Source organism: Heteronotia binoei, chromosome 5 (genome assembly GCF_032191835.1).
Source record: "Heteronotia binoei isolate CCM8104 ecotype False Entrance Well chromosome 5, APGP_CSIRO_Hbin_v1, whole genome shotgun sequence".
Taxonomy (NCBI): Eukaryota; Metazoa; Chordata; class Lepidosauria; order Squamata; family Gekkonidae; genus Heteronotia; species Heteronotia binoei.
The window spans coordinates 13,397,463-13,425,400 of NC_083227.1; the positions used below are offsets into that span (position 1 = coordinate 13,397,463).

At 45.9% G+C, this 27,938-nt stretch overlaps 2 protein-coding genes across 3 annotated transcripts; both read right to left on the minus strand.

Moving 5' to 3' along the window:
- Positions 1 to 425: 425 nt before the first annotated feature.
- On the minus strand, positions 426 to 14,355 carry LOC132571083 (gastrula zinc finger protein XlCGF57.1-like). 2 transcript variants are annotated; one of them, XM_060237755.1, is made up of 5 exons: positions 14,241 to 14,355; positions 10,071 to 10,611; positions 8,414 to 8,528; positions 6,526 to 6,651; positions 426 to 2,295 (listed from the first exon to the last, which is right to left on the minus strand). In XM_060237755.1, the coding sequence occupies exons 2-5, from the start codon at positions 10,326 to 10,328 to the stop codon at positions 839 to 841; spliced, it is 1,956 nt and encodes a 651-aa protein (XP_060093738.1). In that variant the 5' UTR covers positions 10,329 to 10,611; positions 14,241 to 14,355; the 3' UTR covers positions 426 to 838. The 2 variants fall into 2 exon arrangements, with proteins under 2 accessions (XP_060093738.1, XP_060093737.1); XM_060237754.1 differs by having other exon boundaries at positions 426 to 2,298.
- A 10,594-nt stretch (positions 14,356 to 24,949) lies between these two features.
- LOC132570946 (gastrula zinc finger protein XlCGF26.1-like) lies at positions 24,950 to 26,860 on the minus strand. The gene has a single exon (XM_060237581.1). The coding sequence runs from the start codon at positions 26,858 to 26,860 to the stop codon at positions 24,950 to 24,952; it is 1,911 nt and encodes a 636-aa protein (XP_060093564.1).
- Positions 26,861 to 27,938: the final 1,078 nt, after the last annotated feature.

The window sequence follows — 27,938 nt, forward strand, 5'->3', positions numbered from 1 at the left end:
ATACAAATCCAATATCTTCTTGGGTTTACCTTTAGAATAAGCCCTAGAACAGACTTAGAAGAAGAAGATATTGGATTTATATCCCGTCCTATACTCTGAATCTCAGAGCGGTCACAATCTCCTTTACCTTCCCCACCCCCCCACAACAACAGACACCCTGTGAGGAAGGTGGGGCTAAGAGAGCTCTTAAAGCAGCTGCCCTTTCAAGGACAACTCCTACTAAAGCTATGACTGACCCAAGGCCATTCCGGCAGGTGCAAGTGGAGGAGTGGGGAAACAAACCCAATTCTCCCAGATAAGAGTCTGCACGCTTAACCACTACAGCAAACTGGCTTAGTAAATGTAATGAAAGGCTAAACCTGCTAAGATGCTTAAGAACCCAAACAGAGACTCTTGACTTTCCCAAAGAACCATGGAGGCATATCTACAATACCTTGGTTTATAATACAGGAAAATGACATTAAAACCTGGTCTAAAAACCATAAGTAGTGCTTGTGTTCTCATAGAATCATAGAGTTGGAAGGGACCTCTAGGGTCATCTTGTCCAACCCTCTGCACAATTCCCCTTCCAACTCTATGATTCTATATAGTTTCAATGCTTCATATGGGCTAAGCAGTTACATGGCTTCTCCTTGTGTGAGTTCTTAGATGCTGTAGAAAATTTCCATGCTGAGGGAAACTCCACACTCTGTGTCGGTTCTCTACCGCCTCTGAAGACTGCTATTGTTGCTCAGTCTCCTTCCACAATCTGAGCACTCAACGTGTTTCTTCCATATGGGTTCTTAGGTCCTGTTAAAGTTAGCAATTCAAACTGAATCCGTTTTCACGCTCTGAGCGTTCAAAAGCTTTCTCTGTTGTGTAGGGTTCTCTGATGTCGTTGAAGATGGCTACTCCTATTGAATTTCCTTCCACAGTCTGAGCATTCAAAAGGTTTCTCCCCGGTGTGAGTTCTTTGGTGCAGTCGAAGATGGCAACTCTGTCTGAATCTCTTTCCACACACTGAGCATTCAAAAGGTTTCTCCCCCGTGTGGGTTCTTTGGTGCAGTTCAAGATAGCGACTGGTAATGAATCTCTTTCCGCACCTTAAGCATACAAACGGCTTCTCCCCTGTGTGGGTTCTTTCATGCAGTTGAAGACTGCCACTATGACTGTATCTCTTTCCACACTCTAAGCATTCAAACGGTTTCTCTCTTGTATGGGTTCTTTTATGCTCTTGAAGATGGTTATTCTGACTGAATCTCTTCCCACACTCTAAACATTCAAAAGGTTTGTCGCCCGTGTGGGTTCTTTGATGATACTGAAGACTGCCACTCATACTGAATCTCTTTCCACATTCTGAGCATTCAAATGGTTTCTCCCCTGTGTGGGTTCTTAGGTGTCGTTGAAGAGTGCCATTCTCACTGAATCTCTTTCCACACTCAGAGCATTCAAATGGTTTTTCCCCTGTGTGAATTCTATGGTGCAGTTGAAGATGGCCACTTTGACTGAATCTCTTCCCACATTCTGAACATTCAAATGGTTTTTCCCCTGTGTGGGTTCTTTTATGTAGTTGAAGACTGCCACTATGACTGTATCTCTTTCCACAATCTGAGCATTCAAAAGGTTTTTCCCCAGTATGGGTTCTTTTATGCTCTAGAAGATGGCTACTCTGAGTGAATCTCTTTCCACACTCTGAACATTCAAAAGGTTTGTCTCCTGTGTGAGTTCTCTGATGCAACTGAAGGTGGTTACTCTGACTGAATCTCTTTCCGCACACTGAGCACTCAAAATGTTTCTCCCCTGTGTGAGTTCTTTGGTGCAGTTGGAGATGGTCGCTCTCACGGAATCTCTTTCCACACTCTAAGCATTCAAAAGGTTTCTCTCCCGTGTGAGTTCTCTGATGTCGTTGAAGATGGGCACTCCTACTGAATTTCTTTCCACATTCTGAGCATGGAAAAGGTTTCTCTCCTGTGTGGGTACTCTGGTGCTGCTGAAGAGTGCTACTCCTACTGAATCTCTTTCTGCGCTCTGTGTGTTGAAAAGGTTTCTCCCCTCTGTGTGTAATTTGGTGCACAAGGAGCTGTGATCTGTTCCTGAAGAACTCTCCACACTGAATGCATTTACTTGCCTTCATTATGCTGTGCTTTGAAAAATGTAAACTATGCCTGCTTCCATCTTGCTTCTCAGCCCCACAGCCGGCTTTCTTTCTTTTAGGTCTGCCTTGGTTCCGGACATTTTCTTTCATGTCTTCGTTTTTGACTACATTTGGCATCTGCTGATGAAGTTCTTCGCTCTCCTCATTCCTGTGATCATCCCCTGCTGGAATAAATAGAGAGATCCTGTTAGCACCCGGGAGGCCTGGGGAGGTCCAAGGGCACCTATGTGTCTGTAGGGAAGGACTGACAGCCCTTTGGCCTTGTCCAGCTTGGCTGATCTTAACCACCCTCCTCCTTGTGGCAGAATTTCTATTGGGGTTGATTCTCTTTGAAATTGGCAACAAGGCGTCCAAGCTATTCAGCACTATTAAGCATTCATATTGCTAACAGCTTAGATCAGGTGTGTCAAACATGCAGCCCGGGGGCCGAATCAGGCCCCCAGAGGGCTCCTATCAGCCCCCCGAGCAACTGGCTGTCATCTGCTTCCTTCTCCCTCTCTCTTGCTTCCTTCTGCGCAACAGCTTGCTTTGCAAAGCTTGCTCAACTGCACAGGAGCTACAGAGCAAAACCTGTTTTCTCCATTGGCTGAGGCTTCTCCCTGGAGGAGGAAGGGGAGGGGGGATAGCTTTCTTTGCCAGGCTCTCTCAATTGCACAGTATAGCTACTGAGCCAAGCTACTCTTTCTTCTGTTGGCTGAGGTTCCTCTCCCTCCTCATCTTCTGGGGAAGGTAGGAAAGAGCCAGAGCTTCCTTTGCCCAGTTCCCTGGATCCCATGGGAGAGCTACAAAGAAAGTACCTTTAAGACCAATGAGTGCTACTGTTTCAAGCATGTTTTAATTTTAATTGTGTGTCCTTTATAAAGTTTATGTCTCTGCTACCTAATCTTAAATAGCTACACACACGGCCCGGTCTGACATGGCCCAGCCCAACAAGGTCTCATTTATGTCAAATTCAGCCCTCATAACATGAGTTCGACACTCCTGGCTTAGATGCTAGAATGCTAGATGCTAGAATCTAGGTCGGTAGAAAAGTGGGTGAAAGGTAAAAGCTATCTCAGGACAGCCTTAAGTCTTATATGGTATGAACAGGAACCGGATAGAGTAAAGATAACTGGCCATCTACAACAGATGTAGGTTCTGGAATGCATATTATCAGATAAGAGATAGATTGTGATACCAGGTTCCGGGGGAAACGATTCATAAACCCCGGGATTTAGAGAGAGGGGGCTGATTGCATGAGGAACATGAATCTAACATCTCCTGTTTGAGGCCTCAAAGATATAGCTCAAACATAGTCTATATTCTCAAACATAGAATATAGCTCTAATATATAATGGGACTTCTGCTTTCCTAGAATTAATTCTTTTTACAGGTATTAGATTATAAAATAGAGTAAGCTTAGCTGTAAGAACTGGGTGAAGTTCAGCTGAATACTCAATGCATAACCTTCTAGCTGTATCCGGAAACTGTTCTAATGTTATCTGTTGTTTTGCTTATATATGTTTCAAGCCTTCTGACCGGAGTAGAAACTTAAGTGTAATAAAATTCATATCTGTCTTAGTTCCTGAGGTTGTTTGGTTACTGAGGGTACAATAAGGTGTACAAAAAGTAAATCCCGCCTCACTCCTTTCCCCCGGAATATCTACTATTTAAGGATACCTCATGCCCTTCAAGAGCCGCAGCTGAGCTTTGCCCAGAATGAATCTCTGAGCCTTCAGATTTCAGGCCCCCAGAAGGCCTCCCTCTCTCCTTACCCAGGGGCTTTATGATTCTGCCATCATCACCATCATCTCCTTTGCATATTAGGCCGCACCCCCCCTGAGGTAGCCAATCCTCCAAGAGCTTACAAGGCTCTTTTTTGTAAGCTCTTGGAGGATTGGCTACATCAGGGGTGTGTGGCCTAATATGCAAAGGAGCTCCTGCTAGAATCCCGCCCCTGATCATCATCATCATCATTTAATACGGTCAAAGACCCCATCAAATAACAACAACAAACAGCACATAACATCCACATAGCAAAACGTGCAGCTCAAGATAAACCCGCTTTAAAGTTGGGCATATCATTTCTAAAATTTTGAAGTCTGGAATATTGGGCTTAAAAGAATGAAGTATTTCCACCTATCAGCTGTTTCTGATGTCTTGAGGCCTGCACTGTAAACGATGCCACTTTAAAGTAATTTCCTAGTCTCTGTCTGCTAAAAGCTTATCTAAATAAAATCTAATGTTTCTCCCTGGAAACTAGCTACAGTGATATAAATTGCTTGAACGCTCTGGTAAAATTTGCACTCAAAAAGCACATGTTCCTTTGTCTCTAACCTCCCCTCGTTACAGATACACAGTCTTTCTTCATAGGGACGCTTTTTATATTTGCCATCTGTAGCCGCAGAGGGTAGCAGTTACAGAGGGCAAATATAAAAATCGTGCCAATGAAGAAAGACGGTGTATGAGTCTACCAAACCAAATTTATTTCATTTCTTTTTATTTTATCAGATTTATATCCCGCCCTCCCCTAATGGGCTCAGTTAAAAACCACATAGAATACTAAAAACAGTACACAATACAAACAATTCTACACGTTTTAAGCATAAAATCCAAGATGCACGTTGGTGTTTCTCAATATCTGTATTTGTCCAGTGGGACTGTTAGTGCTGTGGGAGATTTGCTACCTCCCCTTAACTATTGAAGGCAAGCTTGTGGAATTCGCTGCCACAGGAGGTGGTGACGGCTACAGGCATAGCCATCTTCAAGAGGGGGTTAGATAAAAAAATGGAGCAGAGGTCCATCAGTGGCTATTAGCCACAGTGTGTATATATATGTGTGTGTGTGTGTGTGTGTGTGTGTGTGTATATATATATATATATATATAAAAATTATTGGCCACTGTGTGATACAGAGTGTTGGACTGGATGGGCTGTTGGCCTGATCCAACATGGCTTCTCTTATGTTCTTATGTTCTAAGCTTAAATAGTTCGGTCTTACAGGCCCGGCAGAACTGTGGCAGGTCCCGCAGGGCCCCGATGTTTTCGGGGAGGGCGTTCCACAGAGCGGGGTTTATTGTCGAGAATGCTCCGGGCTCTAGTGATGGACTATCGAACTTCTTTCAGTCTGGGAATCTGGAGATTTCGGGACCCTGAACGTAGTGCTCTCTGGGGTACATATGGGGAAAGGCAGTCCCGAAGGTAGACAGGTCCCACGCCATATAGGGCTTTAAAGGTTATAACCAGCACCTTGAAATGAATCCGGAATGCCACGGGCAACCGGTGTAACGTTTCCAGCGCAGGTTGGATGTGCTCCCATATGGGTAGCTCCGACAACAACCTGGCTGTTGCGTTTTGCACCAGTTGCAGCCTCCGGAGTTAAGTCAGCCCCATGTAGAGGGCGTTACAGTAGTCTATTTTCGAGGTGACCGTCACATGGATCACTGTTGCCAAGTCGTTATGCTCCAGGTATGGAATCAACTGCCTTATCCGCCTAAGATGAAAAAATGCAGATTTGGCAGTGGCTGCTACCTGGGCCTTCATTGTTAAGGAGCCCCCCTAAGCTCTTAACCCTCGATGCTGGCACCAATGGCATCCCATCAAAGGTTGGCAAAGGGATCTCTCTACCCAGGCCGCCACAACTAAAGCACCGGACCTTTTTCTGAATCCTCTTCGCTGGATTCAATTTCAGTCGACTCTGCCTAAGTCATTTCACTACGGCTTGCAATGCCAGGTCCAGATTTTCTGGGGCACAGCCAGCCCGGCCCCCCATCAATAGGTAGAGCTGGGTGTCATCTGCATACCGGTGGCAACCCAGCCCATATCTCCGGACAATCTGGGCAAGGGGGCGCGTATAGATGTTAAGCAACATCAGGGAGAGAACCGGCCCCTGAGGCACCCCACATACAAGTCGATGTCTCTGGGACGATTGCTTCCCTATTGCCATCCTTTGTCCCTGGCCATTGAAGGGCAGACCTATGAATCCCCACGTCAACGAGGCGGCGGGACAGTAGCTGATGGTCGACTGCGTCGAATGCAGCCGACAGGTCTAACGACAGCAGCACCGCCGAGTCGCCCCGCTCCAGATGTCTCAAGAGATTATCCACGAGGGCGACCAGTACCATCTCTGTCCCATGACTTAGATGGAAGCCGGACTGAAATGGGTCTAGCACGGAACCGTCATCCAAAAACCCCTGTAACTGTGCTGCCACTGCCCTCTCAATGTTGCTCACAGGGGGGTTTTGGTAGAAAAAGCCCAGCAGGAACTCATTTGCATATCAAACCACACACCCCCTGGTGCCAAGCCAGCTGGAACTCATTCCTGCTCAAAGAAAGCCCTGGTGGTGCAGAACCAGAAGTGAATCACAGCTATTCCTTTCGTGTTCTCTTGACATAACCGTGAAGGATACTCACTCTCCGCCAGCTCATAAGGGAAGGAAATATGCTCTCGGGATCCTCTTGAGAAATTACTCTCCAGTCTTTCTTTGGATGCGAGGCCGCTGTCTGTCTCCACGGTAGTGTCTCTTATACTTCTGGCTTCTTTTGCAGAGAGAGAGAGAGAGACAGAAAGATGTAGGAGTCAAAAGTAGCACCTTTAAGACCAACAAACTTTTACTCAGAAGGTAAGCTTTCGTGTGCATGCACGCTTCTTCAGACGAGGAATGAGGTACAGTAAGCAGAGCTACATGTAGCTGCTGGGGTTTAGAATGCCAAGTGGTACAAAGTTAAAATCCAATAGCAGAACAGTAAAATTAGCAAATTCAGAAAACCTTCGATCTGGGTTGCATGAGCGTGAGAAACCAACAAAACAGTTAACATGTCAGAATGTGAGAATGCAAAGTGGTACGAAGTTAAAATCCAAGAGAGAGAGAGAGAGAGACAGACAGATCATTCTTATATGAGGGAGGAGAGAAATTCAAAAGAAAAAATTCTTCTGGAAGCACAGAACCATGGTCAAGATCGAAGCTCACAATCTCAACCAATATAAGGGAACAGATCTGTGAGGCAAAGAACTCTAGCTTCCCCCCAAGGGTTAATGTGATTATTAAGTAGCCTGTTTCGGCTTCCAGGTGTTCTTGATTTGAGTCTCCCTGCAGCTAACATCCTTATATTTTTCAAGGCCAGACTCATGAATCTGGTGATTGGTTAATTGGGAGAACCTGTATCCAGTTGCATAACCTTATTTCAATGAAATTGCTGAGCAGTCAGGTTAAAACGGATAAAAGGAAGTCCTTCTTCACCCAAAGGGTGATTGACATGTGGAATTCACTGCCACAGGAGGTGGTGGCGGCTACAAGCGTAGCCAGCTTCAAGAGGGGATTGGATAAAAATATGGAGCAGAGGTCCATCAGTGGCTATTAGCCACAGTGTGTATATATATATGTGTGTGTGTGTGTATACACACATATATTGGCCACTGTGTGACACAGAGTGTTGGACTGGATGGGCCACTGGCCTGATCCAACATGGCTTCTCTTCTGTTCTTCTGTGACACAGAGTGTTGGACTGGATGGGCCATTGGCCTGATCCAACATGGCTTCTCTTATGTTCTTATGTGACACAGAGTGTTGGGCTGGATGGGCCATTGGCCTGATCCAACACGGCTTCTCTTATGTTCTTATGTGACACAGAGTGTTGGATTGGATGGGCCATTGGCCTGATCCAACACGGCTTCTCTTCTGTTCTTATGTGACACAGTGTTGGACTGGATGGGCCACTGGCCTGATCCAACATGGCTTCTCTTCTGTTCTTCTGTGACACAGAGTGTTGGACTGGACGGGCCATTGGCAGGATCCAACATGGCTTCTCTTATGTTCTTAACCAGGAGGGGGGGGGATTAGGAGGGTCTTGACAGCTTCTGGAAAATTTGTCAAGGAGGACTCTTGATTGGGCCATTAGGACCCCCTGACCCTAGAGAGGCAGAAAATATAATAATTCTGCAATAAGAGATGCCATCTAATGTCAAGTATTTCACAGTTAGCTTTTCTTGTTTTTCGATTGCTAAGTGTGCTGTTTAGTGATGGGGAGGCTCCTTTTATTCACCAGGCTGAATAGCTCTGCTGAGGTTTGCCTCCCTTTTCTGTTTTCAGTCACCTTGAGTTCCTCTTACGGAAGGAAGGTGAGATGTTAATATTTAAATTAATGGAATAAATTGCCCTCCATGAATTTCTGATCTCCTTTTAGAGGCATCACACTTAGCGGACATTGTTGTGTGAAGAGTTTTTTTTTCCCCTGATCCGAACTCTCTACCCACCAAATCCACAGTGTTCTCCAACTGTATCTAGGCAGAAAAAGTCCTTACCACAGGAGAGGGCATCGTGGGCACACTCCACGGCCTGCGCCCTCTGCTCATGCTCCAATGAAGCTCCTTCTGCCTCAGAGAACGTAGCTTCTTTCTTCACAGACTGTGCCAATAACTGAAACAGCAGCAAGGGAGAGAGGTGAGAGATGGAATGGAAAAGACCAAGGAATGGATCCTGCCCCACTTCCAGACATTGCACTCTTCCATCAGGAAGAGTTAGCTGGAGGGGTCAGAAATTCTCTAGAAGAAGAGGCTGCTGAAGGAGGCTGTTAAATCTTCCATTTGAAAGATTACCGCTTGGAGAGATGTCTGACAGGGGAACTTTAGGATAAGGCCAGATATCGTTGCTTGAACTGGAAACATCTGGAGGGAATGACCTCACCTGTTCCTCCTGGGGAGGGACAGTAGCTGAGTGGCAGAGCATCTGCTTGGTAAGCAGAAGGTTCAATCCCCGGCATCTCCAACTAAAAAAGGGTCCTGGCAAATAGGTGTGAAAAACTTCAGCTTGAGACCCTGGAGAGCCGCTGCCTGTCTGAGTAGACATTACTAACTTTGATGGACTGAGGATCTGATTCAGTATAAGGCAGCTTCATAGGTTCCTACCTCTTCTCTTCTGCCTGATTCAAGAGGAAAAGTTCAACCATGGCCACTGTCTCCGGTCCACATCCTATGACCCAGCATTGGATTTCCTGTGGCATTAAATGCCAACAATTCCCTTCAGCTCTCTACAGAGGGAAACAGGTCAAACCTATGCCAGATCTTACACCAAAAATCACAAGCAGGGGTCGTTTTATAGAAAAATAGGCGGTGGAGCTCATTCAGGGATTGTTATGCAGCTGCACCTCCTATTCAGTGGACAAGGTGGGGAGGAGGAGGGGGAACCCTCAGAAAGGTTCAGGAACTGCGCTTCTGTGAGCTCCTGCTGAATCCGGGGCCTGATCACAAGGCTGAGAAATCAGAAGGAAAACACTTCAACCTTCCAGGGCACCTCAACAGAGGACCTCAAAGTAGCTCTTTTATTGCAAAAGAATTTCAGAAAACAGTTTAGAACAGGAGATTTCTGAATTACAAATTATTACAACACTCAAGACAATTCCTCAGTGGAACAGGCTTCCTCAGGAGGTGGTGGGCTCTCCTTCCTTGGAGGTATTTCAACAGAGGCTAGATGGCCATCTGACAGCAATGAAGATCCTGTGAATTTAGGGGGAGGTGTCTGCGAGTTTCCTGCATTGTGCAGGGGGTTGGACAAGATGACCCTGGAGGTCCCTTCCAACTCTAGGATTCTATGAAGAAAGCAAGTTTAACTTTAAATGTGTTCTCCAAGCTGCCAGCTGGCTTGGCTTGGAGAAGTGAGTTAAAGAGACAAATGTCTTCTCCAAGCCAGCTGATGGGATGGTGGGGACTTTAAGAGCCATACATAATATGTGTGAAAGAGCCACATGGGGCTCTTGAGCCACAGTTTGGCCACCCCTGGTCTACAATAATATCAAAATCATACACAAAAATAAGTCCTCAGCATGGGTTTTGATGAGGGAGGCCACCTGTTTTCCTGTATGCCACATTTGCAGCACACTTTCTGATCCTCCTACATATGTATTTTCTTTTGCTGACGGAACTACCATTTGCTGCTTTTCCCACACGCAAAGTGATTGCTTACCTTCTCTGCCAGACAGGTATCTTGGGGCAGGGGGACATTCTGACTGGAGAATTCGCCACCATCCGAAGCACATCGATGAGGTTTCTGTCCTACATGGCTCTTCTGGTGTATGAGGTCAGAATGACAAGTATATATTCTCCCACACTGTGAGAACTTACATATTTGCTCTGATATGTGAGTCTTCTCATGCGCCCTCAAGGCCAAAGTCCCTTGAAATATTTGCCCGCAATTAGAACAAATGTATGATTCTTCAGCCATCTGCAGGTTCCCTGACAGAAGCAGTTTCTGCAGCTGTCTTGGTTCCTCTGTGTCCTTTTACGCCTCCAGCATCTCTCACCCAGCTCTACACTTCCAGTATTTGCCTCCCGAACGAAGGCTAGTTTGGGTTTTTTACTCCACAAGGTTTCTGTTCCAAACTGGATTTCAGGGACCCCAAAACAAATCTCTTCAGATCCTTCTAGCAGTTGATCACCAGTGGTCACTTGCTCAGCTCTCTTTTGTGAACAGTCCTCCTCACATTCCAGCACTCAGATATTAGATCCTGGAAGAATATAAGGACACCATGAGCAACATCACCCACAGCAGTGATTTCTTCTAATTCAGTACTGAACAAGGGTGTGCTGGAGTGGCTTAGAGCAGAGGTGGCCAATGGTAGCTCTCCAGATGGTTTTTTTTGCCTACAACTCCCATCAGCCCCAGCTATTGGCTGTGCTGGCTGGGGCTGATGGGAATTGTAGGCAAAAAACATCTGGAGAGCTACCGTTGGCCACCCCTGGCTTAGAGTGTCAGACCTTGACTAGGGAGGATAGAAATGCATCTCTCTCTCTCTCTCTTTTTTAAATTATTGAATTTTTAAAACTTAACTGACATAACAAACATAAGGGGTTTCATTCCAAGCATTACAAACAATTAGTGTTAGGAGATCAACATATGTACCCATAAGTCAACATTCAAACAAAGTTACAAGGGATGTTACATATTATATATATTGATATATATATTGATGACTCCATCTTTATCACATTTACATTTTAGGTTTCCTGAATAATTAATGAAAAGCTAATGATCTTTAGTCTAATATCAGTATTCAAACTGCCGACAAGAGATAGAATAAACACATTTAGATAATATTGATAAGAAAAAGACTGAATGGGCCATTGGCCTGATCCAGCACGGCTTCTCTTATGTTCTTATGTAACACAGAGTGTTGGACTGGATGGGCCATTGGCCTGATCCAACATGGCTTCTCTTATGTTCTTATGTGACACAGAGTGTTGGACTGGATGGGCCATTGGCCTGATCCAACATGGCTTCTCTTATGTTCTTAAGTGACACAGAGTGTTGGACTGGATGGGCCATTGGCCTGATCCAACATGGCTTCTCTTATGTTCTTAAGTGATACAGAGTGTTGGACTGGAGGAGCCATTGGCCTGATCCAACATGGCTTCTCTTATGTTCTTATGTGACACAGAGTGTTGGACTGGATGGGCCATTGGGCTGATCCAACAGGGCTTCTCTTATTTTCTTATGTGACACAGAGTGTTGGACTGGATGGGCCATTGGCCTGATCCAACATGGCTTCTCTTATGTTCTTATCAAGCCTTTCCTTAATGTTGCCTCCTAGCTCTGGGATTCAGAGGCTTTGAATGTGGAGGTTCCCCTCAGGCACCATGGCTAGTAGCCATTCACAGACTTATGAATGAACTCATCCAGTCCTCTTTTCAAGCTGTTTATGCCCATGGCCATAATTACATCCTCTGGCAGCAAACTCAACATTTTGATCTGCAACGCTGCTCTCAGTATTCCCCTGAGCGTTTATGCAACCATTGTCCCTTAGGACTGACCGGTCCCAAAATGGAGGCTCTGTCCCCAGGCTGCTCTTGCAAGCAAAAAGCAGTTTCAGCAAAACCAAGGATTTCTCCCCCACACACACCCTGGCAAATGCTGCAGCAAGCTTGTGCGCAATGAAACACCTTTGCCTGCCCATTTCCACACTTCTAGCCTCTGATGAAAGGGAGGAAGGGCATTTCTGTGGCCCCAGAAGGTAGGACCAGAACCAGTGGGTTGAAATTAAATCAAAAGAGTTTCCAGCTCAACATTAGGAAGAACCTCCCGACCGTTAGAGCGATTCCTCAGTGGAACAGGCTTCCTCGGGAGGTTGTGGGGTCTCCTTCCTTGGAGGTTTTTAAACAGAGGCTAGATGGTCAGCTGACAGCGATGAAGATCCTGTGAATTTAGGGGGAAGGGTTTGTGAGTTTCCTGCATTGTGTAGGGCAGGGGTGGCCAACGGTAGTTCTCCAGATGTTTTTGGCCTACAACTCCCATCAGCCCCAGCCAGCATGGCCAATGGCTGGGGCTGATGGGAGTTGTAGGCAAAAACATCTGGAGAGCTACCGTTGGCCACCCCTGGTGTAGGCGACCAGTCCTGGTCTGTGGCCTGTTAGCAACCAGGCCGTGAGTTATATAATTACGGTATTTCATTATATATTATAATGTAGTAGTAGTAGGAAGACGAGGAAGAGGAAGAAGAAAGCGACAATGACTTTGCATTTATATCCTGCCCTCCATTCCAAATCTCAGATTCTCAGAGCGGCTCACAATCTCCGTTATCTTCCTCCCCCACAACAACAGACACCCTGTGAGGTGGGTGGGGCTGGAGAGGGCTCTCACAGCAGCTGCCCTTTCAAGGACAACCTCTGCCAGAGCTATAGCTGACCCAAGGCCATTCCAGCAGGTGCAAGTGGAGGAGTGGGGAATCAAACCCGGGTCTCCCGGATAAGAGTCCGCACACTTAACCACCACTACCAAACTAATAGAAATAAAGTGCGCAATTGTATCATCCCGAAACCATCAGCCCTACTCCTCCTCCCGGACGGTGGATAAATTGCCTTCTACAAAACCGGTCCCTGGTGCCAAAAAGGTTGGGAACCACTGGGCAAGATGACTCTGGAGGTCCTGCTACTCAGATCAAAGATTTGCTCAATTTGTTAATTTTACTATTCTGTCATTGTACCATTTTACCTTCTAAACCACTGCCTACCAGATAATTTCTCTTCACTGTCGTTGGTTCTTAAATCTATACCATGTTGCATTCTGGGCCACTGCCTACCAGCTCTGTATGGCTCTGCTCAGCTATGTGTGGCTTTGCTCATGTGCTGGATTCCTCGTCTGATAAAGTGTGCTTAAAAAGAGCCAGTTTGGTGTAGTGGTTAAGTGTGCGGACTCTTATCTGGGAGAACCGGGTTTGATTCCCCACTCCTCCACTTGCACCTGCTAGCATGGCCTTGGGTCAGCCATAGCTCTGGCAGAGGTTGTCCTTGAAAGGGCAGCTACTGTGAGAGCCCTCTTAGTCCCACCCACCTCACAGGGTGTCTGTTGTGGGGGAGCAAGGGAAAGGAGATTGTAGGCCGCTCTGAGCCTCTGTCCTTGAAAGGGCAGCTGTTGTGAGAGCTTTCGCAGCCCCACCCACCTCACAGGGTGTCTGTTGTGGGGGAGGAAGGGAAAGGAGATTGTGAGCCGCTCTGAGCCTCTGTCCTTGAAAGAGCAGCTGCTGTGAGAGCCCCATGCTCCTCACAGGGTGTCTGTTGTGGGGGAGGAAGGGAAAGGAGATTGTGAGCCGCTCTGAGACTCTTTGGAGTGGAGGGCGGGATATAAATCCAATATCTTCTTAAGAGCACACAAAAGCTGACGTTCTCAATAAAAATGGGTTGGTCTTAAAGGTACCACTTGACTCCTGCTTTTGCCAACTCTATGATTTCTTCTCCAAGTCAATTAGCAACCAGCTGGAACCGCACAGGCCAGGAAGTGGGGGGGAGGAGAGCAGGGCTCCCACTCCCCCCCCCCCGTGGATCAGCAGCTGCCTTCTCCCTCTATTCTGGATCAGGGATGCCAACCACCAGGCGAGGCCAGGAAACCTCCCGGAATCACAACCGGTCTCCAGCTGGCAGAGATTAGTTCCCCTGGGGACAAATGGCTGGTTTGCAGAGTGGACTCTAGGGCAATATAGCCTACTGAGGTTTTTCAGCTCCTCCCCCCCCACCAAACCTCTGGGGTTTTTCCACCCCAAATCTGCCACCCCCCAGCCTGGGTGCTTTCCTCCCACCCCTCATTCTCCTTCCCTTCAACACCCCCGGAGTCCCCTTGCTTTGCTGCAATGCAGCTTCCCCTTACCAAGCACCAAGCGGGGTCCTCCGGCGTGGGGATAAAGAAGACAACTTTCCCACGAGGGGTTGATGGGAGGGGCCTGGGCAGGAAGTGACCTTGCATTCCTGTCTTCCGGGCTGCTGCTCTAGGAATTGGGACCTTTCTCCCCTTTAACCCTTAGATGGAACTGCATAACTAAATGAAGTATTTGTATTTGTTCGTTCTTTATTCTTTCTTTTCTTTGTATGTCCATCTTTTCTTAATTAAAAATTTCATATATTCAAAAAAAAAATGAAGTCCCATGGGATGAAGGGCTAGAGGGAATGCTTATTAAATGTGCAGATGATACTAAGTTGGGAGGGGTCGCAAATACTGTAGATTAGAAGACAGAGTCAGGATACAGGATGGTCTTGACAGGCTGGAAAACGGGGCTAAAAGAAATAAAATGCATTTTAACAGGAATTGCAAAGTTCTGCATTTAGGTAGGAAAAATCAAATGCATCGTTATGGGTTAAGGGCAATGTTCCCTCTAAGCTGCAGAGTCTTGTGAGCAAAGATTCTACTTTGTGAGCTACTGGTACTAAAATTGTGAGCTATTGGCATTAATTACTGCATAAATTACTGTGCTCTGGGGTCAGCCTTTCTGAGCTAAGACAAGAATGTGTGAGCTGGAGGCAAAAAATCTGTGATCCAGCTCACGCTAACTCAGAGGGAACACTGGTTGGGGGAGATTTGTCTTGACAGTAGTATATACGAAAAGGATCTAACGAACATAAAAATAGCCCTGCTGAATCAGACCAATGGTCCATCGAGTCCAGCATCCTGTCTCACGCAGTGGCCCCAACCAGTTCCTCTGGAGGGCCAACAACAGGGCAGAGAGACTGAGGCCTTCATAACAACATATGAAGAGCCCTACTTGATCAGACCAGTGGTCCATCTAGCCCAGCATCCTGTCTCACACAGTGGCCAACCAGTTCCTCTGGAGGGCCAACAACAGGGCAGAGAGCTGAGGCCTTCATGACAACATAAGAAAAGCCCTGTTGGATCAGACCAGAGGTCCATCTATCCCAGCATCCTGTCTCACGCAGTGGCCAACCAGCAATGAAAAGAAGCCAAGGTCTTCCCCCAATGTTGCCTCCTGGCATTAGGATCCAGATGATTGTTGCATCTGAATGTAGACGTCCTCTAGTCACTGTAGCTAGTAGCCACTGATAGACTTCTCCACCATGAAATTTGTCTAATCCCCCTTTAAAATAATTTATTCCTGTGGCCACCACTAAATCCTCCAGCAGTGAATTCCAAAATTCAATCCCTTTCTGGGTAAAGAAGTGTTTTCCTTTTCCTCTATATTAATTCAGAATATCACCACCCCTTTGCAGATCCATAGGCACAAATACCCAAGTGCACTGGAAAGACAGAAATTCATGCCTCCTAAACATTGCTATGTTAGGAAAAAAAATATTGACATGCATATATTCTGGGGTTTATTGGTTTATTTATTGATCAGTTGGTCTCCAGCTCACACATTTTTGTCTTAGCTCAGGAAGGATGACCCCAGAGGACAGTTGGTCTATTTATCAATCAGTTTGTCTCCCCCCTACTGCCCTACTGGTGCTCCTCTCACAACAGACACCCTGTGAGGTGGGTGGGGCTGAGAGGGCTCTCAGCAGCTGCCCTTTCAAGGACAGAGGCTCAGAGCGGCCTACAATCTCCCTTCCTCCCCCACAACAGACACCCTGTGAGGTGGGTGGGGCTGGAGAGGGCTCTCACAGCAGCTGCCCTTTCAAGGACAGAGGCTCAGAGCGGCCTACAATCTCCCTTCCTCCCCCACAACAGACACCCTGTGAAGTGGGTGGGGCTGAGAGGGCTCTCACAGCAGCTGCGCTTTCCAGGACAACCTCTGACAGAGCTATGGCTGACCCAAGGCCATTCCAGCAGCTGCAAGTGGAGGAGTGGGGAATCAAACCCGGTTCTCCCAGATAACAGAGCTATGGCTGACTCAAGACCATTCCAGCAGCTGCAAGTGGAGGAGTGGAGAATCAAACTCGGTTAATATAAGAACATAAGAGAAACCATGTTGGATCAGGCCAATGGCCCATCCAGTCCAACACTCTGTCACACAGTGGCCAAAACACACACACACACACACACATATATATATATATATACACATTGTGGCTAATAGCCACTGATGGACCTCTGCTCCATATTTTTATCTAACCCCCTCTTGAAGCTGGCTATGCTTGTAGCCGCCACCACCTCCTGTGGCAGTGAATTCCACATGTTAATCACCCTTTGGGTGAAGAAGTACCTCCTTTTATCCGTTTTAACCTGACTGCTCAGCAATTTCATCGAATGCCCACGAGTTCTTGTATTGTGAGAAAGGGAGAAAAGTACTTTTTTCTCTACCTTCTCCATCCCATGCATAATCTTGTAAACTTCTATCATGTCACCACACAGTCGACATTTCTCCAAGCTAAAGAGCCCCGAGCGTTTTAACCTTTCTTCATAGGGAAAGTGTTCCAAACCTTTAATCATTCTAGTTGGGCTTTTCTGCATTTTTCCCAATGCTATATCCTTTTTGAGGTGCGGTGACCAGAATTGCACACAGTATTCCAAATGAGACTGCACCATCGATTTATACAGGGGCATTATGATACTGGCTGATTTGTTTTCAATTCCCTTCCTAATAATTCCCAGCACGGCGTTGGCCTTTTTTTATTGCAATCGCACACTGTCTTGGCATTTTCAGTGAGTTATCTACCACGACCCCAAGATCTCTCTCATGGTCAGTCTCTGCCAGTTCAAAACCCATTGTATTTGTAGCTGGGATTCTTGGCCCCAATGTGCGTTATTTTGCACTTGGCCACATTGAACCGCATCTGCCACGTTGACACCCACTCACCCAGCCTCAAGAGATCCCTTTGGAGTGCCTCACAATCCTCTCTGTTTCTCACCACCCTGAACAATTTAGTGTCATCTGCAAACTTGGCCACTTCACTGCTTACTCTCAACTCCAAATCATTTATGAACAAGTTAAAGAGCATGGGACCCAGTATTGAGCCCTGCGGCACTCCACTGCTTACCATCCTCCACTGCGAATACTGCCCATTTATACTCACTCTCTGCTTCCTATTAATTAGCCAGTTTTTGATCCACAAGAGGACCTGTCCTTTTACTCCATGACTCTCGAGCTTACTAAGGAGCCTTTGATGAGGAACTTTATCAAAAGCTTTCTGGAAGTCAAGGTAAACAATATCTATCGGGTCTCTTTTGTCCACATGTTTGTTCACCCCCTCAAAGAAATGTAACAGGTTAGTGAGGCAAGATCTTCCCTTACAGAGCCCATGCTGAGTCTTCCTCAATAACTCGTGTTCATCAATGTGCCTACTCATTCTGTCCTTGAAGTCAGACTGACTGGCCTGTACTTTCCCAGATCTCCTCTGGAACCCTTTTTAAAGATGGGGGTGACATTTTCTACCTTCCAGTCCTTAGGAACGGAGGCAGAATTCAATGAAAGATTACATATTTTTGTCAGAAGATCCACAAGTTCAACTTTGAGTTCTTTCAGAACTCTCGGATGTATGCCATCCGGACCTGGTGACTTATTAGATTTTAATTCGTCTATCAGTTGTAGGTTCTCCCAGATAACAGAGCTATGGCTGACTCAAGACCATTCCAGCAGCTGCAAGTGGAGGAGTGGGGAATCAAACCCGGTTCTCCCAGATAACAGAGCTATGGCTGACTCAAGGCCATTCCAGCAGCTGCAAGTGGAGGAGTGGGGAATCAAACCCGGTTCTCCTGGATAACAGAGCTATGGCTGACTCAAGGCCATTCCAGCAGCTGCAAGTGGATGAGTGGGGAATCAAACGTGGTTCTCTCAAATAAGAGTCCACACACTTAACCAGTACACCAAACTGGCTCCACACTTAACCACTACACCAGACTTTAGAGGCTGGTTATCATGGAACCTTAGGGTTTTCTCCAGTCACTCTCTGCTGTGATTCTTTATTTGTTGCACAATCTCCAGGTGGGGCCTGGTGCTATCTCAGAATTGAAATTTAACTCCAGACTACAGAGATCACTTCCTCTGTACAAAACGGCAGCTTTAGAGGGTGTTCTCTATGGCATTATTCCTCACTGAGGACCCTCCCAACTCAGAGTTAGCAATTTCTATCTCACCCATCATATGGACATATATGGACATATGAAGCTGCCTTATACTGAATCAGACCCATCAAAGTCAGCCTGGTCTACTCAGACTGGCAGCGGCTCTCCAGGGTCTCAAGCTGAGGTTTTTCACACCTATTTGCCTGGACCCTTTTTTGGAGATGCCGGGGACTGAACCCGGGACCTTCTGCTTCCCAAGCAGATGCTCTACCACTGAGCCACCGTCCCAGCCTCCAAGAGCTCCACACAGGGCACTCGCCCCTCATCTCAACCACCCACCCTGCGAAGTAGATTAGTTGGAGAGGGAATGCTTGGCCCAAAGAAAGCAAAGTCTGAATTCAGACCTTCCTCCAAGCAGCTGTCAGACCTGTTCCCCCTTCAGACTCCAGCAGCACCTTCAAGCACCTCAGTATCTGAAGACGTGAGCAGTGACTCAGGAAAGATCCTTCCCTGCCACATCTTTTGTTAGTCTTTGAAGCCCTCTTGGACTCTTGTGCTTTTCTCCTGGTACAGATAGATTAACACAGCTACTCACCTTGATCTATTCCCTCCCTAATCTTCCTCAGGGCACTTCTGAAGACCCCTTCCCTCTGCTAGGGCCATCAACTCCAGGTTCGGAAACTCCTGGAGATTGGGGGGTTGGAGCCTGGAGAAGGTGGGGTCTGGGGGGAAAAGATAAAAGTAGTCCCCCGTGCAAGCACCAGTCATTTCCGACTCTGGGGTGATGTCACATCATGACTTTTCATGGCAGACTTAAGAACGTAAGAGCAGCCATGTTGGATCAGGCCAATGGCCCATCCTGTCCAACACTCTGTGTCACACAGTGGCCAAAAAACCCAAGTGCCATCAAAAGGTCCACCAGTGGGGCTAGAAGCCCTTCCACTGTGCCCTCCCCACCAGCACAAGAATACAGAGCATCACTGCCCCAGACAGAGAGTTCCAACAATAAGCTATGGCTAATAGCCACTGATTGACCTCTGCTCCATATGCTTATCCATTTTGAAGCTGTCTACGCTTGTAGCCGTGACCACCTCCTGTGGCAGTGAATTCCACACGTTAATCACCCTTTGGGTGAAGTACTTCCTTTTATCAGTTCTAACACGACTGCTCAGCAATTTAATTGAATGTCCACAAGTTCTTGTATTGTGAGAAAGGGAGAAAAGTACTTCTTTCTCTGTCTTCTCTGTCCCATGCATAATCTTGTAAATCTCTATCATGTCACCCCGCAGTTGACGTTTCTGCTTTTTACGGGGTGGTTTGCCGTTGTCTTCTCCAGTCATCTACACTTTACCCCCAGCAAGCTGGGTCCTCATTTTACCAACCTTGGAAGGATGGACGGCTGAGTCAACCTTAAGCTGGCTACCTGAACCCAGCTTCCACCAGGATCGAACTCAGGTCGTGAGCAGAGAGCTTGGACTGCAGTACTGCAGCTTTACCACTCTGCGCCACAGGGCTGCAAGGGGAAGGAGGGAACTGATCTCTGCAATCTGCAGGTCCATTGGTATTCAAGAAGATCTCCAGGACCTACCTGGAGGCTGGCAATCCTGTCCCAATCACAGCGCAAACCACATGACAGCCTCCATTCCCCCTTCATCATCACTCTTTGCCCATTCCAGCCAATCTCCTGAGCCTTCAGCCAAGACCCTGCAAAGAGGCTCAACCCAAGTGATTCCCAAATGCAAGGAAGTGCCAGCAAAATGGAGCCAAACCAAAATGCACCCCCACCCCCAAGCTATGCTTGCTGGGCTTCAGCTGTAGCATCTCATGGTCATTCCAGCAAAGAAGGTGGAATCAAGTCTTCCCTTCTCCTCCCTTGGGGCCCCTCCGCCTTACTTGTGGGAGGTTGATCCAGTGGGTAGCTGAGCCGGTTAGAGTCCAGTGACACCTTTAAGATCAACAAAGTTTTATTCAAGGTATGAGCTTTCGTGTGCAAGCGCACTTCTACAGATACAACGGAAGAAAACCATTCAAACTCATAGACAAAGACTGAAAAGCAAATTAACTTATAACATGATGAAGCCATTTTGGAATAAAACAAGAACAAGCCAAGTGTACAGTGTCAATCAACGGCGGTATGGCTCCAATTACAGGGGAACAATGGTTGAATCAATAAATATGTCAAAATAGGAGATAAGAGTATAAGAGAACCTTTTCTCCCCTCATGCAGGAAGGTAAGAAACAGCATTTTTTTCTTTTAGTTGCTGCGGGGTGCTGTATATTTCAAGTTTAATTACATTACATTACTTTCACTATATGTTCTAAACACTACACCAGGGGTGGGGAATCTCCCCTCGCTTTCTGATGACCCTGATGTGGGGGGGGGAGGGCCTCCAAACTGGGGGATCCCCTGCCCCCACCTGGGGATTGGCAACCCTATTCCTCACAGGCATACCCCTGGATTTATTTATTTTTTTTACTTAAGAACATAAGAGAAGCCAGGTTAGATCAGGCCAATGGCCCATCCAGTCCAACACTCTGTGTCACAGAAGAACATAAGAGAAGCCATGTTGGATCAGGCCAGTGGCCCATCCAGTCCAACACTGTGTCACATAAGAACATAAGAGAAGCCATGTTGGATCAGGCCAATGGCCCATCCAGTCCAACACTCTGTGTCACAGAAGAACATAAGAGAAGCCCTGTTGGATCAGGCCAATGGCCCATCCAGTCCAACACTCTGTGTCACAGAAGAACATAAGAGAAGCCATGTTGGATCAGGCCAATGGCCCATCCAGTCCAACACTCTGTGTCACAGAAGAACATAAGAGAAGCCATGTTGGATCAGGCCAATGGCCCATCCAGTCCAACATTCTATGTCACAGAAGAATAAAAGAGAAGCCATGTTGGATCAGGCCAATGGCCCATCCAGTCCAACTCTCTGTGTCACCCAGTGGCCAAAAAAAATTATAACTATATATATATATATATATATATATATATATATATATATATACACATACACACACACACACACACACACACACTGTGGCTAATAGCCACTGATGGACCTCTGCTCCATATTTTTATCTAAACCCCTCTTGAAGTTGGCCATGCTTGTGGCCGCCACCACCTCCTGCGGCAGTGAATTCCACATGTTAATCACCCTTTGGGTGAAGAAGTACTTATTGTTGTTAATCCCTATTCTGCCCTATCCCACAAGCGAGACCAGAGTAAATTACAGCAAGTTGAACCAAGTAACAACGAACAATAAGAATTAACCACAAATTTAACAGTTAAAACAATAAAAACAACTAAAAGTACTCAATTTCAGGTGGAAGACAACTAATCAGGCAATAATACAAACTGTGCTGGAAGTGATGATATCTCAGTAGGCCCGATAGAAGGTGGGATACCCCGGCAAGGGAGTCCAGACTTTATGTACTATGGATGTCCGCTGCCACACGTTTTACAGGCCCTACGAAAGGATGACAACTGTCATGTGGCCACATAGTCCCCGCCGTCGACTTTCATGTTGCACTGTGCTCCAGACGTCCGAGCTCATCAGCACACCTTGTTTGGCCAGTCGGCTTTGAGGGCCATCCTCCACTGACCTTCATTTCATCTCTGGTCTTCGGGTAGGCCTGTAACAGGTAGTGGTACTCTGAGGTTATTCCTCTTGATCTACATGGAAGCACCCTCCATCCTGTTCCACTTCAGCTCAGTAATCACCCAAGTGTGGGACTGCAGAGAGACCACAAAGAAGCTAATCAGATCGCTTACTTCAGGGGTGGGGAACCTCCATCCCATATACGGCCCTCGAGGTCACTTGGTGTGGCCCTTGGCGATTGCTGGGCCGAACCAAGCCATGTGGCAGCCTTCCTGGGGCCTAGCTGGCCAGCGAGGATCATAGGGCCCAGCTGCGCTGTGCAGCAGCCTCCCAGGGCCAGGCAGGGATCATAGGGCCCAGATGTACTGTGCGGCAGCCTCCCTGGGGCCTGGCTGGCCGGCCAGAATTGCTGCAGGGACTGGAAAAGTTACTGTCACCATTCAGTTTGCACTTGATTATCCCAGATGGTGTGGCCTAATATGCTAATGAGTGTGTGACCTAATATGGTAATATTAGGGGATGTGGTCTAATATGCTACTGAGTTCCTGCTGGACTTTTTCTACAAAAAAGTCCTGGACCTATGCATTTGCCTAGGGCTACGGGCCCGGTGTGTGTGTGTGTGTGTGTGTGTGTGCGCGCGCACCAGATTAGGCTCTCCTCACATGACTTCAAATAGAAAAACAATTATTTGCATTAATTTTGCTGGCCTGAATCATTCTCCCTCTGCGGAGCACTGTTTTTTTAAGTTGATAATTTTTTATAGCCCACAAATGATGTTATAAATATCCATATGGCCCTTGGCAGAAAAAAGGTTCCACACCCCTGGCTTACTTGTAAATAATGATCTTCAAGCGGTCATCTCTGCAGTCACACCTACCCACCCAGTTTTCCCGCCGCTGGCATCTCTTGATCATTTGCCTTTCATTTGATGGGATTTACCAGCAGTGGTCTGAAGAACTGAGTGGAAGGGCGCTTTCTCCTCAGCTCCATGCAAGCACAGTCGATGCCTGCTCTCCAGAGCACAGGAGAAAAGAGCAGCAAAATGCAAGAGGTGAATTCTGATATCTTCCGATGTTGCCAGCCCCAAATGTGTGACTGCATAGATAACTACTCGAAGATCATCACTTACAGATAAGCAACCGGTGGGAATCTTACTTCCTGATTCTCTGTGGGAGAAGCCGGGGGTGGGTGGGGAGCAAAACCTTTGGAATTTGTGTCCCACAGTGCTCAACTTCCAACTGTACAAATACTAGACAATTTCCACAATACTGAATGTTGTTGCTGGGAGTCTAACCCCTAAGAATTTACTGAGTTGTTGAGCTGGGGCAGAATTTTTTTTCCCTTTCTATCCACATTAATCCTATTGCCAGAACACTGTGGGGTTCAAAGTTGCAAGACCCCCAAAACATCACAGTGGGCTGGACTGGGAAGGGATTAGAGGTTTTTAAAATTATTATTATATCAAATTTATATCCCACCCTCCCCTTCAGAAATGCCTTTCTAAAACTGCTTGTCAGATAAAACTGTCTATAAATTAAGGATGCCAGTTGGCCAGAATAGGTATATGCTGTAGATATCACTTATTCTCAACCAGTCTATTTCTTCACAGGATTTGGGAAAGGAAATGTTTTTGCCACTTTTTTAGACATCAGAAAAAGTTAGACTGGTAGATAATCTGAAGTAGCAAGTTTCACATAGTGTTACATACAAGTTTTACCCTCGTATGGATTAACATAAGAACATAAGAGAAGCCATGTTGGATCAGGCCAGTGGCCCACCCAGTCCAACACTCTGTGTCACATAAGAGAAACCCTGTTGGATCAGGCCAATGGCCCATCCAGTCCAACACTCCGTGTCACACAGTGGCCAATATATGCGTGTGTGTGTATATATACACACACATACATACACACACACATATACACACACACACACACAAATATATATATATACTGTGGCTAATAGCCACTGGATTCCCTGAGGAACATGAACTATGTATGAAGTCCCTAGAGGCCCCTTCCAACTCTATGATTCTATGAAGTCAGATCTGTGCTTCAAGCCTTTGCCACATACCGAGCATTTATGAGGTTCCTCTCTGGTGTGGAATTAATCCTCCATTCTACAGGAAGTGAGAGCTGATCTTGAATCTACTTCAGATAGCAAAGCCTATCCTTGCTTTCTTCCATCTGGAATCTATTTGATAACTTCAAACATGGCTAAAGCTCCTTCTACAGTTTTTGCATTTACAACATTTCTTAGACTCATAAGAGTTGGAAGGAACCTCCAGGGTCATCTAGTCCAACCCCCTGCACAATGCAGGAAATTCACAAATACCACCCACTAAATTCACAGGATCCTCATTGCTGTCAGATGGCCATCTAGCCTCTGTTGAAAAACCTCCAAGGAAAGAGAGCCCAATTTCATAGAATCCTAGAGTTGGAAGGGAACTCCAGGGTCATCTAGTCCAACCCCCTGCACAATGCAGGAAACTCACAACTAACCTCCCCCTAAATTCACAGGATCCTCATTGCTGTCAGATGGCCATCTAGCCTCTGTTTAAAAACCTCCAAGGAAGGAGTGCCCACCACCTCCCGAGGAAGCCTGTTCCACCAAGGAACCAGTCTAACGCTCAGGAAGTTCTTCCTAATGTTGAGCCTGGTTAGGGTAAAGTTTCTGTGTAAATTAAAGATATTGAGACGAGTTGATATCGTTTTGATGCTTTATGTAGTCTCTGGTTGTCTTTCAGCTGTGAAATAAAAGTGCTTGTTTCACAGGCTAAGCGGTAAGATGGTTTCTCCTTGGGTGGGTTCTTAGATATTTTTAAAAATGCTACTGCAGCTCAACCTCTTCCCACACTTCAACATTCAAGCACATTGTCCTCTCTGTGAATTCTTTGATGGTATTGAAGATGGCCACTCCTACGGAATCTTTTTTCCAAACAAAGCATTCAATTGCTTTCTCCACTGTGTGGGGTTTTTTTATGCTGTTTAAGCCTGCCACTCTAACTGAATCCCTTTCCACACTAAGAGCATTCATACAGTTTCTCCTCTGTGTGGGTTCCTTCATGCAGTTGAAGATAGCGTCTCCTACTAAATCTCTTTCCACACCATGAACAGTTAAACTGTCTCTCCTTTGTGTGGGTTTTTGTATGCGCTTGAAGATGGCTACTCTGATTGAATCTCTTTCCACACTCGGAACATTTAAAAGGTTTCTCCCCTGTGTGGATTCTTTTATGCTTTTGAAGACTACCACTATAACTGAATCTCTTTCCACACTCTGAGCATTCAAAAGGTTTCTCCTTTGTGTGGGTTTTTTTATGCTCTTGAAGACTGCTACTCTGATTGAATCTCTTTCCACACTGTGAGCATTCAAAAGGTTTCTCCCCTGTGTGGGTTCTTTTATGATCTTGAAGACTGCTACTCTGACTGAATCTCTTTCCACACTCTGAGCATGCAAAAGGTTTCTCCCCTGTGTGGGTCCTTTTATGCCGCTGAAGACTGCCACTCCGACTGAATCCCTTTCCACACTCTGAGCATTCAAATGGTTTCTCCCCTGTGTGGGTTCTTTTATGCAGCTGAAGATAGCGACTTGTAATGAATCCCTTTCCGCACTCTGAACACTCAAAAGGTTTCTCTCTTGTGTGGGTTCTTTTATGCTCTTGAAGATGACTACTCTGAGTGAATCTCTTTCCACACTCTGAACATTCAAATGGTTTCTCCCCTGTGTGGGTTCTTTTATGCAGCTGAAGATAGCAACTCGCTCTGAATCTCTTTCCACACTCTGAGCATTCAAATGGTTTCTCCCCTGTGTGGGTTCTTTTATGTAGTTTAAAACTGCCATTCGTACAGAATCTTTTCCCACACTCTGAGCATTCAAATGGTTTCTCCCCTGTGTGGGTTCTTTGATGCCGTTGAAGATTAATTCTCATACGAAATCTCTTTCCACACTCTGAGCATTCAAAAGGTTTTTCCTTTGTGTGGGTTCTTTTATGGTCTTGAAGATGGCTACTTTGAGTGAATCTCTTTCCACACTCCAAACATTCAAATGGTTTCTCCCCTGTGTGGGTTCTTTGATGATACTGAAGATGGCTATGCGTAGTGAATCTCTTTCCGCACTCTGAGCATTCAAATGGTTTCTCCCCTGTGTGGTTTCTTTGATGCACTTGAAGATGGTTACGTGTACTGAATCTCTTGCCACACTCTGAGCATTCAAAAGGTTTTTCCTTTGTGTGGGTTCTTTTATGGTCTTGAAGATGGCTACGCTGACTGAATCTCTTTGCACTCTCTGAATTATCAAAAGATTTGTCCCCTGTGTGAGTTCTTTGATGATATTGAAGATTGCGATTTTTACTGAATCTCTTCCCACACTCTGAGCATTGAAATGGTTTCTCCCCTGTGTGGATTCTTTTATGTACTTTAAGAGTGCCACTATGAGTGAATCTCTTTCCACACTCTAAGCATTCATAAGGTTTCTCCCCTGTGTGGGTTCTTTTATGATACTGAAGACCGTTATTCTGACCGAATCTTTTCCCACACGCTGAGCATTCAAAAGGTTTCTCCCCAGTATGGGTTCTTTTATGCACTTTAAGATTGCCATTCTGACTGAATTTCTTTCCACAGTCTAAGCATTCAAAAGGTTTCTCTCCTCTTAGTATTCTTCGGTTCACAAGAAGCTGTGATCTATATTTGAAGTGCTTTCCACACTGAATCGATTTACTTGTCTTTAATATACTGTGCTTCAGAAAATGTACATTTTGGTTTTGTCCACTTCTCTTATCATCCAGATAGTTGCCTTTCTTTTCCTTAGGTATGCCTCGATTTCTAGCGTTTCCTGTTAAGTCTTCATTACTAAATTTATCTGGTAATTGTGGATGAAGTTCCTCACCCTCTTCATTACTTTGATCGTCTTCCTCTGGAATAAACAGAGACAGCATTAGCCACCTGAGAGGAAAGGTAAGGTCCAAAGGCTGCAGTAGGAAAACACTGATGGCCGTTTGGCCTCACCCAGTTTGGCTGATTTTAAATAGCCAGTATTTGAGGATACTGTGGAGAAATGCCATTTTGTTTGTGTTTACCTGTGAGTTGGATGGAAAGAAACTGTCAAACTTGAGGCAGGTCTTGGCCTGCCTCATTCCTCCCCTCCCTTTCTGTGTGTAACCCATAATCTGTGGGCAGCATGCTAGAGAGGACAGGAAGTCCATAATAGGTCTGTCCCAGAATGCTGCTGAAGGGTAGGCCATTTCCTGGGAGGGAACTATTAGTGTTTATAGGTGGGAACAAATCTAGGCAGTTCATCTGTAACTAAGTAAGGTTTCTACCCAGCATACCATCTAGTTAGGGCATGAGTTTAAACAGGGAGAGAGATGGGGAATTTTTGCCTACTTTGATTTAATTCTTCCATTTACTCATAATACACCTGCCATGAAAACAGTGTGAAATGAACATCACCAACAAAATGTTGGAATGCTTCTTAATAGGTAAAATTGCAAAAAATGTGTCAACTCCAAGACAGAATCCCACTTTTTTTCAGGCAATCTGCTTCCCTGTTGCTGGGTATTGAAGTGAACAAGACACTATCCCAAAATATGCCTTCTATAAAGAACTATTATTTTTTTTGAACCTAGGTTTGACTAACAAATTGAGTGGTTATTATTTAAGTGGTATTACTGCATTAACTTCACGTGCCAACAAATGTTTTATTTTACCTGCTTTGTACTTTATAATATCTGTATATTCTGTAACTTTTATATAATTTGTAACCCTTCTGCATTCTTTGGATTTTGCTATCTCTATAATCGTAATTGATGTAATCCCCTTACTTTGTGGTTTAATAAAAATCTTAATTTCCTTTAAAAAAAAAAAAAAGCAACATTATCCCAGAGTCGGAAATGACTGGTGCTTGCACAAGGGATTACCTTTGCCTTTATATAGTTGCAATCTTTAAATAAGAAGAGCCCCGTGGCGCAGAGTGGTAAAGCTGCAGTACTGCAGTCCTAAGCTCTGCTCACGACC

Coding starts and splice junctions, on each gene's coding strand:
- LOC132571083 (XM_060237754.1), bottom strand. CDS start 10,328: ATGGCTGAAGAATCATACATTTGTTCTAATTGCGGGCAAATATTTCAA. Junction 8,529..10,070: donor ATACCTGTCTGGCAGAGAAG/GTAAGCAATCAC, acceptor CTGCTGTTTCAG/TTATTGGCACAGTCTGTGAA. Junction 2,299..6,525: donor CCCTTATGAGCTGGCGGAGA/GTGAGTATCCTT, acceptor TATTTATTCCAG/CAGGGGATGATCACAGGAAT.
- LOC132570946 (XM_060237581.1), bottom strand. CDS start 26,860: ATGCTGTCTCTGTTTATTCCAGAGGAAGACGATCAAAGTAATGAAGAG.